General features: G+C 39.7%; 1 protein-coding gene across 1 annotated transcript in view; it reads right to left on the bottom strand.

The window, feature by feature from the left end:
* Positions 1 to 18,077, bottom strand: part of LOC122795855 (xanthine dehydrogenase-like) — a 5,725,158-nt gene that overhangs the window by 5,205,189 nt on the left and 501,892 nt on the right. The window contains exon 3 of the mRNA XM_044064255.1: positions 9,567 to 9,736. Coding sequence (XP_043920190.1) covers positions 9,567 to 9,736 — 170 coding nt within the window. The remainder of the gene's footprint in view (positions 1 to 9,566; positions 9,737 to 18,077) is intronic.

The following is an 18,077-nucleotide window of genomic DNA, read 5'->3' as shown; positions in this document are numbered from 1 at the left end:
ATATTTCAATGGCATCACTCACTGCTCAGCTGATTCTCCACAGTTTGTACTTTAGAATGTCCCTCTTAAACATCTGCATTTAGAACTGTATTAAAGCAGTGACAGATTATTTAAACATTCTCTTTAAACAGGAAAACACTCAGCATTTTAAAACTTATTTACATTTTCACAATTACGCATGCTGGCATACAATACAATTTAATCTGAGAGTATGTACAAATCTCCTGCCAGACATGCTAACACAGATGGCAGTGTTTTCAGTTACTTCACATTTCTCCCCCACTTATGACTCAAGCATGACTTTCAAGTGACCCTTGAAAACTGACGCCTGAGAAAAATGGGTCTACCTGGAAATATTAACCCACTCCTCTCCTGGACAATCCATCTGCATTGGCATTATTAACCCATCTGCAATGTTGTATGGTCTTATCATATGCTTGCAATCCTAGACTCCACCTCTTACTCCACCTCCACTAACACTACTGGGGAAGCCCAAAGACTGTTAGACTCTTGAATTACCCCCAGTTCTAGCATTTCCCTTATTTCTTCTTTAAGCGTCTACTTCACTCTCTCAGGTACTCTATAAGGAACCTGCTTAATAGGTTTTTGGAGTCCTGTGTCCACATGGTGCTGCAACAAGTCAGTAGACCCAGGTTTCCCTGTGAACATATCCCCAAATTCCTGCAATACTGTATTTATCTCTTGGACGTGATTAGGAGTTAATTGCAGTGATATGGCAATCTGTTCCACATAAGTGTCAATCCTAGCCTCAACCAAAAGATCGGTTGCCATATCCCTTTCAGGCTCTTGCTGTCATCCACTACAAATGCTCAATACTAGGTCCTCCCTGTCGTGATAAGGTTTCATCATATTCACATGGTACATTTTGTGCCCTTGTCTTCTATCTACCAAATTTACCATCTAGTTCACATCAATTTTCCTCGCCACCTCAAAGGGTCCCTTCCAAGCTGCTTGTAACTTATGTCTAACAGGAACAAGTACAATCATACCTTCTGTCTGTAAGCATACTCTCAGGGCCAAGCTTTCTTGTCATATCACACCTTCTTTTTTTGCTGACCCACTGCTAGGTTCTCTTGAACTAAACCCATGAGCTCCTTAAGTCTTGTCCGAAAGTTGAGAACATAAGCTACAACAGACTCTGAGATTCACTCTCAGCTTCCCACTAGTCTCAAATTAAATCTAAAGGCCCCTCACTCAATGCCCGTATAACAACTCAAAGGGTGAAAAACCTGTAAATTCCTGTGGTACTTCCCTGTATACAAATAACAGATGGAGCAAATACTTGCCCCACTCCCTTTTGAACGGGTCTGCAAATACCCGAAGCATAGTCCTTCAATGTAGAGTTTAACCTCTCCACAAGACCCTTATTCTAGGGATGATAAGGGGTGGTCTTTAGATGTTTCACCTGACAACACTTCCACAGACAAGTCAACAGGTCTGACATGAAGTAGGCACCTCGGTCAGTCAGTACTTCCCATGGAAAACCTACTCTGCTGAAGATTTCTATCAAAGCATTCACCACCTTTTCTGTCTCAATAGATGACACAGCCACTGCCTCAGGATGTCTGGTAGCACAGTCTACTACCACCAAGATGCATTTCTTTCCTGTAGAACTTGGAGTACTCAGGGGTCCCATAATATCAAAGGCCACTCTCTGAAATGGCTCTTCGATAACAAACAAACGCATTAATGGAACCTTAGCCTTGTCCCCTACTTTACCAACTTTTTGGCACTGTTCACAAGTCCTACAATATCCTACCACATTCCTACCAATCCCAGACCAATAGAAATTTTGCATATGTCTCTTAGTATGCCTTATGCCCATATATCCTGACAAAGGAATGTCATGCACTATGGTTACAAGTGGCAGATGGTAAGCTCTAGGCATTAACAACTGTTGTATCACTTCACCTCCTAGCCCACTTTCAGGAGTTCATTCTCTATACAACAAACCTTTGTTCCAGTATACAGACTCCTCTCTTTCTTGAGTCTCAGGTGTCTCCTTAGCCATCTCCCTCAAGCTTTGTAAAGTAGGATCTGTAAGTTGAGTCTGTCTCAACTCTACCTTTGTGACCTTCCCCAGCTCCCCTTCCACAGGAAACCTAGTTACGTCAAACAGCTGTGCCTCACTGTCACTCTGGGTACCACCACTCACCTCCGTCCTTGCAGTCAGTGTCAAAGGAAACATCAGTACACACCAGCAGCTGTGGCTCTCATTCAGACTTGCTGCTACCAGATAGTACCTTCTTTGAAACAGCCACTACGCCAGTCCCAGCTTCAAGTATGAGATCTTTCTGGGTCTCTCCCAGACTACCGGGCCTACATGCCTGTTTCCAAGCCTGACTGTGTGTCACTGCATGTGCACAAGGTACTGTATCATCAAAGTCATTCCTATCAGGACATCTGCAGGAATATCCTCAAACACAACACACCTACTGGCTTGCTTCCTCTTCCACCCTCCCAGTCAAGATGAACCCTAGCCAAATAGATTTGGAAGGGGGTCTCTCCCAATGCTCTAACTGGAGTGGATTGTCCAAGCAAGTGCTGCTCTTCTCTAACCACTGCAGGCCTCACAATGGTTATATCAGAAGCTGTGTCCCTCTTAACAGTTACCTGTTTACCATCTACTAAGACTGGATATAAATTCTGGTGATAATTTGGCACCCCCCAGGTGTTTCTAAACAACTTACCACTGGCAGTTTGTCATCCCCACTTTCTGGCTCCATCACCTTCTGTTTCTTACCTTGCCTCAATGGACATATGACCGCTATGTATCCCCTCTGGTTACACTTGAAAAATCTAATCCCTAACAGTGCACTTGGATTAAAAGTTTCCCCATTACTGGTATACTCTGTTGGAGTGGTTTAGACTCCCCCCTCCCCATGGGTTCCCTTATGTCCATATACAGCACTGGGTATCCCTTTCCTATGCAGTGGTGATCTGCTTGCCAAGTAGAGATTTCCTTTTCTCCGCACCCCCTCTGCAGAGTTGCACCCACAGTCTGCTAACCAAACTCTTGTGTCATCAGGCAAAGTACTGAGGGCTTGTTCCCTCACCAAAAGATCTGGCAGTCCCTCAAAAGTGGTATCCTGACACCTACTCACCCATCTGTGAAAGTAAGTACTTAAGTCAGCAATATAATCATGTACATTTTCATCTGCCTTGAGCCTTTGTGCACAAAACTTTTGTTCTATAAGCTTCAGGTGTAAGTTTGAAACCGTCAAGCAAGCAACATTTCACTTTTTCATAATCCAAACATATATACTTTAACTATGCTGCAGCCCGAACAGCTTTACCATGGAATAAGGGAGTCTAGAGCTGAACCCAGAGCTTACAGTCAACATCATGTTGTCTACATACCCTCTCAAAAATATGAATAAAACTATCAAAGTCATCCTCATCCCTATACTGTAGAAAAAGTTGGACTTCTTCAGCTTCTGGGGTCCAGTTATTCCCTTCCCCCATTACCTCCATGACCATCTCAAAGGGTAAGAAACTCCACTTCATGCTGGCGCCGTCTCGCATTCTCCTCTGCTTTTAAATGTCTGACCTCCCGTTCACGTTGCTGAGCTTCCAGTTCATGTTAACGCCGTTTCTCTGCAGCCTCCAGTTCATATCAGTGCTGCTTCTCCCTTTTCTCAGCCTCCAGGCGTTGCATTCTCTCCTCAGCCTCCAGTTCCAGTCAGCTTAACTCTAGACAGATTCTCAAGTCCTCTGAAGATAATGTGGACTGGCCCGTCTTGGCATGCTGCACATCAACTTCAAACTGGATATCCTCCAACTGGGTGGTCGGAGCTGTGGCTACAACCAAGACTGAATCATTGCTTCCTTGGTTAGGCTTCACACTCCTTAGCCAACTGGATTTTTGTCAGCTTGTCAAAATCTTCTGCTGACATCCTTACCTGCTATTCCTGACTAAAAAATAAATAAAACTGTGGTGGATTGAAATTCTGAATGTTTACCTTGTGACTGTCAAGCGTGCACACCTTAATGACAACTACCCACAGGCTACTGGAATTTAATTAAAAATCCCACACCGCAAGCACCAATTAATGTGACATCCAGCTATATTCTAATGGACTGCCACCAATTAATGGGATGTCCGGCCAGTACCTCACTGGACTGTCACCAATTAATGTGATGTCACTTACTATCCTAGGTCATTAAGGAGGTTCAATCTTCAGTACTGACTCCAATATGAGACTGTCGCTTAAACAAAATTAATGTTTCACAATTTTCTCATAAGAGCACAAAAGGAACACACACTGTTTTTCTACGACTGGACTATATACCTCTGTCCACCTAAATTTATTTTTCTTATTACACAGTTCACACCAAAGTGTCCCAGTTTAAGATCTCTGACACACACACACACACACACACACACACACACACACACACACACACACACACACACACACACACACACACACACACACACACACACACACACACACACACACACACCTCAAACATCCAAACACTTCTGAGAAAACCTAACACAGGTTTTCAGCTGTCTCTCTCTCCCAAAATAATATAGTATAGCAATGGTGTCATCAATCAGAGGGTCTGCATGCCCTTCTAAAGGGGTGTCCAATTATGAAAATTAATTATCAAAATAAATGATAGCTATGACCAGAAAAGCCAGGCCTTCAGGTGACCTGGGTGAGAACCAAACAGGTAGAAGCACTCTCTAATCTCTAAAGAAAAAAAACACTGGTTTTCAGCCACAATGTAAAGTAATGAAAACCATTTAATAATAAGTAAACATGATTACAAAACTGAAAATCAATAACTCTCAAACATTAGAATTCAACCAGTAATGTAAATCAAACTGCAGGATAGGAGTCCATTATTCAAGAAAAACTCTTATCTTAATAGCTAAACTTTCCTGATCTAAAGAAATACTGTCCCTGATCTACTCTAAGATATAATAGCAAGGCCAAAGCAAGCTTAGAGTTTCTTTGGTGAATTGTCTTTTCTTGGTGTCTACTGACTGCTCAGTACTTGACAAACTGCAGTCTCAACTGTCTAATTTCAAAATATAATAGCTGTTTAAAAGAAATTATTTCTCTGTTTAAACACTCTCCTAGCAACCAGGGACATTCCAATGGCATCACTCACTGCTCACCTAATTCGCCACAGTTTGTACTTTAGAATGTCCCTCTCAAACATGCACAGTTAGAACTGTATCAAAGCAGTGACAAATTCTTTAAACATTCTGTTTAAAACAGGAAAACGCTCAACATTTCAAAACTTATTTACATTTTCACAATTAGACATGCTGGCATACAATACAATTTAACCTGAGAATATGTACAAATCTCCTGCCAAACATGCTAACACAGATGACAATGTTTTCAGTTACTTCACACCTGTATTGAAGTTACCGATTCTGGAATAATCACTTTCAGGGAATATAAGTAGTGGGTTTATTTCTTATGTTATAAAAGTACAATATATGTATGATGTTGTGCATTATTTATTGTGAAATGAATCTAAAGGCATTTGTGGAAAAGATAAGAAGAAATTATAATACAAAACTAAAAATCTGAATGTTAAAACATGAGTTGTGTCTTTATTGTGTTATTAAACTGTCACAAAGACTAGTTTTATTTCCACTTGTATACTGATTGTCCTTGCACTGTGCCCCTTCTAATAGGATACATCTTCTTTGACTGGGAAGTAGTAAAATAAATTATCCAGAAATAAATGTCGTGATGACAGTAAAATGAATTATCCAGAAATAAATGTTGTGATAATTATATCTGTTACAGACACATCTCCCACACACATCTGCACTTCTACAAGCCAAAATAATGATTATCTAACATAATTATGTGGTATCTGTGGGCAGTCATTTTCATACACAAGACTATTTCCACCCTCTCAAAACAATAATCACTTTCTTATTATATATACACTGCCAATATTCTACTGTGGTCAACTGAAAGAAATAATAACCACAGCAGTGCATTTTAGCTTGTTTCACTTACACAAATACAATTTCTTTCTCAGATAAGCCATAGCGAAAATCACATAAATGTTATCAGGCAAGTTGCAATATCCCTTGCCTTCACCACATCAAACCTCCCACCCCCAAATAATCACTATGAAACTGTATACACATCTGAATTTTGAAAATAATCAACATAAATACATAATGGCAGCAATAATATAGTTGACATTCTCCTCAAATACACACCTGTCCTTCTTGACAAGCAGAGTGATCAAATAATTGTAAGGTCTCTAAACTTTACATACAGACAACATTCCACCCTAGCCACAAAATGATCACCTTTCAGGCTGTATACCCCTCTGCAGGCTGAATCTGATCATCTGAAAAAATAATGGCCGCATCAATGTATTTCAGCTTACTGCTCTCCCACATTAACTGCTCCTCTCTGGCAAGCTATACGAACAACTGTTTAACTACTACCAATTAACTCTAATGTTTCTTTCCTTCATAAACATCATGCTTCGGTAACCCAAAAGAAATTCTTTTTGTATACACTTCCAATGCTCGACTATGAACAACTCAAATAAATAATGATCATTGTTTCAACTTGTTTCTCTCAGCCAAATGCACTGCCCTACTTAATAAACCATACAACAGAAATTCATCCCCCGTTTGGCACCCATGTCTCTGATACAAACAGGTAACCTGTAAATGGTTCATCTCCCAGGACCATGCTTACACTCAAAGGGTATCAGAACTCGTCAGAGATTTGGGATGCATGGCTAGGCTTAAAAAGGCCCTTGTGGGCATTAGACTAGTAGACACCTATGAACCATACTGGTGATCAAGTAATTGCAATGTCCCTTGCCACACATCATGACTCTCCACTCTTAAAGATAATCTTTCACTGATTGAGTACATTTCTAACAATCAAAAGTGATAAATGTTAAAGAATCTATTTGTCACACTAATGTATTTAATCTAATTTATCCATTTAACTTTGATCAAGTAATTTTAGTTCTGTTTTAGAAATAAACTGCCTCCCCCAGTTAAAAATCACCACTTTGTATGTATACATCAGATGTCTGAATGCCACCAAATAAATTAAATAATAGACATGGTATGCATTTCAACTTGTTACTCTCAAGCACATGCTGTGCCTCTTCATCACATTCCATATTATGATTGATTAAGCACGCTCAAGTAAATCTCTCTGGTTCTCACACACAGCCTGCCTCCCCAAAGACTATTCACTCCAAAATACTCACTTTCTCGATGTACACCCCTGGACTATTTAAATGTCATTAAATAATAGACATGGCATGTGTTTCAACTTGTTACTCTCAGGCACATGCTGTGCCTCTTCATGACATTCCATATTATGATTGATTAAGCATGCTCAAGTAAATCTCCTTGGTTCTCACACACAGCCTGCCTCCCCAAACATTATTCACTCCAAAATAATCACTTTCTCAATGTGCACCCTTGGGATACTTAAATGTCACCAAATGAAAGAAATAATGACAGTAGTAATGTACTTCAGCTTGTTGCTATCGGACACATGCACAGCTCCTCCCAGGCAAATGACATTACTGATCACTTAACTACTGATAGCTGTCAAAACAATGAAATGACTTACTTTTTGGTGGGAGATGGAAAGAGCGAGAAAGACAGATGAAAGTAAACAAAAGTTATTTGATCATTTATTTATTTTATACATACATACATACATACAATTTGGTAACTGGGGATAAAGCACTGATCCCATCAGACCAATTTTAGTCTCAGCCCAGAATGCGAACACACATCAAGTGGAAAATATAAAAATAAAGTATACAATAAAAGAGCACACTAAAAGCAACCAGAATCTGAAGGGAAAGACAAAGATAAATATTAAGCAGAATATATTTCAGGATTCAGCCTTGTGACCTCCCATTTTAACAGTAGCAGAGGTTGACCTTGCTGAGCTTAGTTTTACGCCAGAATATCTGCTGCTCAGGAAATTGAAGAATCAGGACTAAACTTCTGGGTTGAAATAAAGAGTTTCTGAGGCATCAGGTCATCATGATTTACCATATCAAAGGCTTTGGCAAATACAACAAAAAGGGCTCCTGTAATAAGTCCATTAATGGTAGAATTAAGGAGAGCACCAAACAGTATCCAAATGGCAGTCATTATGCCTTAACCTGCTATAAAACTATGTTCTAAATGAGTCAGTAGACCACATTTACCATTCAAATCGATTGCTACTATATGATTTTTTCCATGACTGTAGAAGGAGAATACACTAAAAGCTGTCAGAAGTCTGATTCAGAGCCTGGTGAGGAAATAATTGCTAGTGTAATTACAAATACAGATTTCTAGACTGAAGGACTAAACCTTTGATAATGAGCAGAATTAATAATCAGTTAAATGTTTATGAATGCAATCTGCACATAGTCTCAGAAACAAAGGGTACAAATCATTATCTGGGTTTCCACATTCTGACATATCTTTAACAAGTATAGTATCTAGTTATTACAGAGTTATTAAAATGGAAAGATAGGACAGAGACTTCCAAGGATGCAGGAACCCAACAACAACTAACTCACTCAGTGGTAAACCATTTATGAAGTGATATCCTGTATTTACTTGCATGTCTAAATGAAAGACTCCACAAAATGACATGGCTAATTAAAAAAATCAAAGAAAAATAAATGCTTTTTCTTAAACTTCTGACGGATGTTAACAGTAAGCTACCTGCAGATCTACTTATGTAAAGTACACCAGTGAACTATGTTCACAGATGTTGCAACAAGGCAGGTGGATAGCCCATGAAGACAGACTCAACAAAAAAATGCTATTGTGAAGCTTTTAGCAGTTCAGTAAAAATCAAGTCTGAGCTGAAAATTACGTTACTGGAGTCTCCAGTAAAGTTGCATGTTTTACAGGAATACATGATCAATGAATAATACCTACTCAAATCAGTGTAGTGTGGATTTCCCTCTGAAACAATAGAACTCCACTTTGTTTTGTTTTTTTAACAAAAAGTGGAGGACTTACAGATGGCAGATGCAACAGCCTCAGGATTTCTCGCCTTCAAGAGGAAGTACGGGATAACTGCACATTTTCCCCAAGCAATGAATTCACACCATGCTGACTCCTAATATTCCAACCAATTTTACAATCATTAGCTCTGGGGATTCAAGCACATCCACCCATTTTCAATGAATAATATTTGCATATATTATAATATAAATTAACATGCATTACTAGTACTCTTATTATATTTCATGCAACATTAGATTAATGATAAAGTCTGAAAGTAATAATTGAAACCAAATACCTTTTGCCATTGCAGTATGACAAATAATTAAACTTTCATACAAACATCAGTTTTGAGTACAAAACTTTGCACTGCCCCAGGCACACACATTGAGCAAACTACTAAAGATAAAAATAATAACTATACAAAAGAAAAAAAGGAAACAGTACAAAATATATAGAAGAAGCACTGTACAAACTTGGAAGCCATTAAAACAGAAGTACACTTCAGGGACATTAACAAGTTATTCTGTAAACATTTTTGCTGAATGATGAGACTTACAGAATTAACAGATTTGACAACACGTTTCCCAGTATTCCCAGGGTCATCATATTCCAACACAACAATACAGGCTCCACAACCTCCTTCATAACACATGAATTTAGTCCCACAGAGATTTAGGAGAGAACGCAGATATTCATTCAGCGACATCTGTGGGTCTAGGTCAGCAACTATAGCAAGAAAAAACAAAAAAACACACAGCCATTAATGTACATGCATATGCATGTCTTAAAAATTATGTCTGCACATAAAAAAACTGCAGTAACAATCAAAGATGAGATCTAATTCCACACAAATTAAGACATGCGTGAACGGGACTTTAGGACCGCAAAGAAATTATCAGGCAATGTACTCAAATGCAAATAACCTAGACACCTGATACCTCTGTGGAAAAGAATATGTACCGTGTTCACCACTAGTTATGTGACACTATTAACATACTGTCAAATTGGCAGCAGCCACCAGTATGACATGCTGAGCTGTAGAGCAAGAGGCATAACCAGGAATAAATGTAAGGTCATTTTATTACAGGTCAGAGGCCTCTTTTTCAACAAGACTGAGCAAACTTCAAAGTACAGCTAAACTTAGTTAATAACACGGATGGCCAAAAAGTTAAGCTTGAGCACCCTATTCAACCACAGCCTAAGTACAGGCTTCATTCCAGAAGAGTGGAGAACTGCCATGGTCATCCCTTTGCACAAAGGTGGTGCCACTACTAACCCTGGAAACTATCGCCCCCATTAGCTTGACAAGTCTGATCTGTAAGGCCATAGAGTGTATTATTATGGACTTCATAAACAAGGACATCGGTCATCTCCAAGCACTTGACCCCACCCAGTTCGGATTCGTCAAGGGCAAATCTTGTCTGATGAACTGGTTGACATATTTGAGATGGTCACCAAGGCACTGGATGAGGGAAAGTAAGTACATACAGCTTACCTTGACTTGGCCAAAGCCTTTGACACAATCCCCCACTTGGGCATCATCGAAAAGCTAACACAACTTGGAGTAAATCCCTATCTCATCAGGTGGGTGGCCAACTGGCTCACTGATAAAACCCACAAGGTCAAAATAGGTGCCACCACCTCTGACAGCAGACCTGTCATTAGTGGTATCCCCCAGGGATCTATCCTGGGACCCCTATTGTTTGGCATCTATTTCTCAGAGGTTCAGGCAAACACAAAAGGCCTGTGGCTGACCAAGTTTGCAAATGACTAAGTTGGGTGTTGTCACTGACTCCCCAAATGATGTTAACATACTTCAAGAGGGTCTCACAGCAACAAATGACTGGTGCCAAAGTCATGGCCTTAAGTTAAATGCAAAAAAAAATGTATTATCATACCATTTGGCAAAAACATGACCCCTACTGATTACCACATTAATGGCAACCCCCTAAGCACACAACCTGTGGTGAGAGACCTGAGTACATAAGTTGACAACAATCTCACATTTGACATCATGTAGTGCAGTGGTCAGAAAAGCCTTTTACTTGATTCACCTCATAAGTAAAGGGATTGCATCCAGGAAAAAGAAGGTTATTACCTCTCTGTACTCCTCCCCCGTTAGGCCAATAATTGAGTACAACTCCCCGTTTGGTATATACCTCTCCAAAGACCTGCACCAAAAGGAAAGGCCACAGAAATACCTCACAAAGAGAATCCATGGCCTCCAACATCTGACCTATGTGGACAGGCTCAAATCTATCACTCTACTCTGTATCATACAGATTGCTCAGAGGCGATCTGTGTCTCACCTACAAGGTAATCTCAGACCCTTCTCTACTAGAGATGCTCCAGATCCGTAAATCTAACTCCTCTCATAGCACCTGATCAAAAGGCTTAAATCTAATAAGTGACATTAACAAAACTTGCTGTTGAGACAGGTTTGTCTCCCAGAGGCCGCCCTGTCTCTGGAATAAACTCCTCATACACGTCAAACAAAGTACATCGCTGACCCTCTTCAAGCGCAACCTTGATGAGTGGATGGGTAGCCACAAATTTGTCCCATGGGTTCCACATGTGTCCCTCATTGACAGGGGTGACAGATGTTAACTAGGGTTTCTTTTTTGGGGATAAACTCTTGGCTAGGCTTATAAGGGCCCCAGGGCCATTAGCCTAGTAACCTCCTATGATCCTATGATGAAGCAGCATATATTTCTAAAGGATCAATCCAGACCTTATAGTTTGTTATATAAGGTAGGGTGGAGGTAAAAAGCGGAAAAAACACATCCTCTATAACACTTAAATGAATTTTATTTCTCCCTCAAAAAATCTATTTTTTTCATAAGCACAGCCTTTGTGACTAATTACACACAACCCCACACTTAAGGATATACATCAGTCACCAGGAAACAGTCCAGAAATAAAATGTGATTGTACCCAAGGTTATCAAGACTTCATACCTCAGGTTGAACTACCTGGGTTCTAGGATTTCGTCATATAAATGAGACACGATAACCACAAGAAAATGTCTGCAGGTGAATGTGAGAAAAATAATAAACAGTCTTCTCCCAAGTGTCAGTGAAAGCAGTGTTGTAAATCTCAAAAGGAGAAACCCTTCCACCAAACTAGCAAAATGGAACTGTTTCACAGTGAGCTCAGCTTCCATAAGCTCTGTACTACAGAACTTACTCTGTTGAGACAGCTGTATTTTGGTAGTCATGACAGAACACGGCACTTAATTATTTCTGTTATTTTTGCTACTACTAAATTTGCTAAATCAGTCATTATTAGTAAGGCAGTTCACAGAGTTTTCAATGGTTCTGTTTTTCACATATCAGGCATGATACTTAGATATTTCCTACTTGAAAGAGCTGGCTACCCACTGCTGCTACTCTTGTAAAACTATTTCTACATATGTGGAAGTTAACCATGTGATATCAATTAAATGACAGCATGTACCTTTGGTTGCCATAAATATATTTTCACAAATACTGAGATGCACTCCATGACCTACTACCCTCTCATTTAGTATTTACCATTCCGAATTTATCTCAAAAGGCTAAACATGAGTCTAGGAATGTCCAACTTCAACACTCCATCAATTTTCAATGCCTTCCTTGTCAAAAATGCATATTAATCAATTCTAATTGCACCCTGTTTGCTGGTACCCTGCATGGCAACAGCAAGGGGATTTAAAGGTGTGGTCTTTCTTGTGACTTATTCATCAGTGTAAACTGCTTGGGGGTGGGCATTTCACTACCCAGAATGCAGAGACCCCAGAGTTAAAACAAAGTTCAGGGCTACAGGAGACACTGATTCCACAATAGGAGTATGAAGGACCTTTTCCTAGTAAAAATGCATTATTTTCATATCTCACATTCGTTAAACATACTCATCAATACCCTGGCTGTCAGCAAACTGGACATTGAAGGAGTTTTTTTATGTATTTTTTTTTTTGTCAATTAAGTTGAACACTTCAAACCAGTGGCATCTTTTGCATTGACTGCATTTATGAATACAGGCTGGTTTACTCAGCTCAACAAGTAGCACACTTATCCTTAGTGACAGAAGATCAGAAGGCTGTGAGTTCTATTACCACACAAGGTAGCTGGATTAATTCTCCAATACTGACACTGTGATGCACCATAAGGGGAGAGCTGCATTCATGAGTGTGTGCTATCCGTCAGATGAGACATTAAACCAAGGCCCCATCTGCTTGATCTGGTGGTAGCACAAGCGGATGTAAAAGATCCCAGTGCACGTAACACAAAGATTTTATATATATATATATATATATATATATATATATATCTATATATCTACATATATATAGATATATAAATATATATGTATGTATATACATATATACACACGGGATCACTACGAAATCCCGAATACTTACATTACCGAAGACCGGAATCCCAAGACCAGATACCCTAAAGACCAGAAGCGAGAAATCTGAAATTCCAAACACTACACTAAACATACACCTACACCCAAAACAATAACACACAAACCTACACTACACTAAACATACACCACACACATACACATACACCCAAAACAATAACACACAAATCTACACTACAGAAAAGCAGGGGAGCAACCACACCCACAACTTAACCTCACATCACCTCAACCAATCACAGCTCCTCAAGTCAGATCAGATTACACCACACCCACTTGCTCCACCACAAAATACTCCCAACCACTCATTCCCACTAGGCATTATTACATCACCCCATACTACCCATCCACATATAGTGCAACCCTATAACTGCTATCCACACCTCCACCTACAACCAACTTAAGTTTATAACCATGACTATCACACAACTAAGTCTGGTCTGTCTTCTCATAATTCTTTATAACTCCACAAGTTATCACTCTAGCAATATCTCTAAACTTAGTAGCACAACACTATATTATGCACTGTCATATACAGACTCCACACATTGCAATAATATCTGCCCACAATTGTTCAAGAACTACATAACAGACCAATCCAGAACTAAACACATATGCTCTCATTCCAACTCCAAAAAAACACAATACTTTCTCACATTCATCACCAAACGCCAACATCTGTATCACCATTTTAACACCAGGCTCACCATAAGTGGGGACATCCACCCCAACCCAAGCCCAAATCCATCCTGTTCAACACAAACTGCTCTAACACAATTGTCAGAACATAATACTCCCACTATCTTCATCCCTGGGGAAATCAACAGCAGCAGCAAAGCCAACCATCGTTTAATGCTAATTATTAATATTAGAAGCATGAAAAATAAAATACCTGAACTCCAGGTTACAACAGCACACTACTCCCCAGACATAGTTGCTTTAACAGAAACCTGGCTAAACAAAAACATACCTAACTCAGAAGTTCTCCCTACCGGCTAAAATATCATTAGACAAGACAGACCACTTCGTAAAGAGGGTGGAACTGCCTTACTGTACAAGTCCAACTTAACTTTACATCAAATACCAAATGGGACATACTTATCTCAACTTCAACTTCACCCTAAAAAGGTCATCACCATAATTGTGATCTATATTCCACCTGGTAATACATCTGCTAGCGTTGAAGACTTATTATACTGGTGTTCTTCCACATACTCACAAGAAACCCTTATTCTGGGGAATTTCAACTTAGATTGGTTCACCTGTATATCAGAACCACCAAGTAATCTAATAAATCTCCATGGTTACAAGCAGCTAGTCCAAATTCCAACTAAATGTGATAAAAAATCTAAAGGGGAATCCATCCTTGACTGGGTCCTAACTAACAACCCCGCATTGTACCCCCGCACAGGGAGTCCCCCAGACACCTTAAGTGACCACAACATAATATACCTTATACGTAGTAGAACAAGCATATGCAAAGCCACTAACTATAAATCCACTAGAAACACAAAAAATTTCTCTCCTGGTGCCATCAATACTTTACTCTGTAACTGTGACTGGACCCCCCCTAAAAACCCTCCCACTTGACCAGGCTGTAGCATATTTCAAAAAAACATTTCTATAACACCTAGACACTGTTGCTCCATTGCGCAAAATCAGGGTTAGAAACTCTACAATCCCCTGGCTCAGTAAAGAAACCAAACAAATCCTCAAGTCCAGAGACACTGCAAGTACCAAGAACTGTGTAACCGTGCAAAAAAAATGCATTAGGCTGGACAAGAAATCCTACTACACGACATTACAAACTAAATACCAACACAATCCCAACACTTTTGGAAAAAATGTAAACCAGCTACCCCCAAACCAACCACCCGTGACACTAAAGTTCCCATCAAAACACAATTAAACTCCTACTTTGTGAACTCAGTTCTATCCTTAGTATCACAGGACAGTTCCAACCTCACTATCCCCCCAACACAAATAACACTAATACAAGCTTTACCCTCAAATAAGTTTCCACCACTTCAGTCAAAAGCATGTTCTCCAAACTAAAAACCTCATCAACAGCAGCCGACCTACTACCCAGCTATTTCATGAAACTCACAGCAGATGCTACTGCTATCCCAATCTCCACTCTCATAAACAGATCAATTGTTGAAAACTATGTGCCCAAACTCTGGAAAATATCCTATGTTACACCCATACATAAAGGCAGGACCTCCACTGAACTTAACTATAGACCCATTGCTATACTCTTCCCCCCCTGGCAAAAATCCTAGAAAAATGCATCCATACCCAGGTGCTAAAATATCTCCTAGACAGCAACATCCTGTCACCTACTCAACATGGTTTCAGACATGCCCATATTACCACTACAGCCCTTCTCTGCTTCACAGACACAGTAAACAGACAGCATTTGACACAGTCTCGCACCAAATCCTGCTAAACAAACTAAACCAATATCGGGTCTATATAAAACTTTGAATATTCTGATATCAAACACTATTCAGCGAACGCTAAGAATAGTGAAGCTGCAGAACAGTGAATTCTTTCCTCGGGAAAGAATTCGGTTGGCTGTTTCTGTGGCTTCACTATTCTTACCGCTGTGGTGGAAAGTTATGGGTTAGGTTCAGGTAAGTGTGCGATTGTTTGTTCGTTAGGGTATGGCCGGGTTAAGTGAGTTAGGGTTACGAGTGTGTGCGATAGTGACAGACTTTAGGGTTAGGGTCGGTTTATGTGAGTTAGGGTGCGGGTTAGGTGAGTGTGTGATAGTGGCGGACCTTAGGGTTAGGGTTAAGGTAAGTGGGTAGATAGTAGTGTATGTTTAGTTTTGTGTAGGGGAAAACATTTGCTGTTCTGAATGTTCGATATTTTCATGTTTAGATGTTTTAGGGCCAATGAAATAGCGTTCTCTATTTTCATCTTTCGATAACGTGATATAAACACACCGATATCTCCTATCAAATTCCACTCTTACCTGGTTCCAAAGCTACTTAACTGATGGGTACCAAGCTGTGAAATGGGAAAATTCTCTCTCTCCTCAGCAGACCATAACTATAGGAGTCCCACAGGGTTCTATCTTAGGACCACTACTATTTACAGTCTTCACAAATGACCTACATACCTCCACACAGCCTGCATCTATCATTCAGCATGCATATCATACTACCTTAATCTGTGCTGCACAAAACATTCCCACCCTCCTGCAAACAACTAGCAATCTCTGACATTGACCTTACCAAAGCCCAACTTATCCTCAATCCAAAGAAAACTCAGCTTATGATTATAACCAGTTCTAACAAAAACACTGATAACAGTCAATTCACTATCTACTCCACAAATGCTACTCATATCGCTCCAGTGGCACAGGCTAAGCTATTGGGAATAACCATAGACTCCCACTTAAAATTTGATAGTCATCTCAACTTAACTATTAAAAAAGTACATGCCAAACTGGGATCACTCTACCATATCAAACCATTTCTTACCAACAACACAAGATCAGCCATTGCTCGCTCCCAACTTCTATCCGCCCTACTCTATGCCATCTCCCATTCTGACTAATCTCAACAAAACTGAACTAAGCAAAATGGAAGCCTGCTAGAACAGAATTGCCCACTTTGCTGCAAATTGCTCGTATATAACTCATCACTGTACTGCTTTGAAACAGCTCCACTGGCTTGAACTGCCCAACCTACTAACCTACAATCAGCTCTGCCTCTGTCATTCTATCTATTATCTCCCCAATAAGCGTCCTGCCCTCAAAAATGTAGTACATCACTCAGCCAAAAAGCCTTCTTAGATCATCAAGCAAACTACTAGAAGTCACCAACAGCTACAATAGCTTTGGAGACACACTATATAGTATTTCAGTGGCTAACAAATGGAACTCTCTCCCCACTAGAATACAAAACACATCACCCAAAGCCTCCTTTAAAAACCTCATTAAGCAACATCTCAAGCAAAGTTGGCAGTACCATGACTGCTCCCCAGGTTAATGAAAGTGGAAAAGGTACACATACTAAACCTAGAGTACTTGATAATAGTTTTCACTCTTACTCACAAACACTGGCTAATGTACAGTGTATGTACTGTACCTGTGTACTATGCATGTATTCTACCTATGTTTCAAATTTCAGCTGTACACCACAAATCTATTAATTATGTTTATTTTTAAATTAATGTTTTCTTGTTTCTTCTCTCCACTGTAATGGTTGATGTGCTGCATACCAGTGTAAAAACATGTCTACTGTAATTTGTATGTATACATATGTCTAAATATCTAAATATATCTGTAATTTTTCCATGTGGAGCTTTTTTCCCCAGGCTTCTGCTGAAAAAGGGCCTTTTCGGCTCAGACACCCCCTGTTAAGAAATGTAAAATAAAATAAAATAAAATAAAAAATAAAATGATATTGCCACCACCATGCTTCACCATGGGGATGGTGTTCTTTTGGTGATGTGAATTGTTGTTTCTGCACCAAACGTACCTTTTGGAATTGTGGCCAAAAAGTCCAACCTTGGTCTCATCAGACCACAACACATTTTCCCACAAGCTTTTGGGGTGTCTTGATGTATTGTTTTGCAAATTTTAGCTCGGCCTGGATGTTTTTCTGTGTAAGAAAAGACTTCTAATTGCAACCCTACCCCATAGTCCCAA

Source organism: Protopterus annectens, chromosome 2.part2 (genome assembly GCF_019279795.1).
Source record: "Protopterus annectens isolate FY-2018-M chromosome 2.part2, PAN1.0, whole genome shotgun sequence".
Lineage (NCBI taxonomy): Eukaryota > Metazoa > Chordata > Ceratodontiformes > Protopteridae > Protopterus > Protopterus annectens.
Note: the sequence above shows the minus strand (reverse complement) of the source record. Positions and strands in the feature narration are given on the sequence as shown.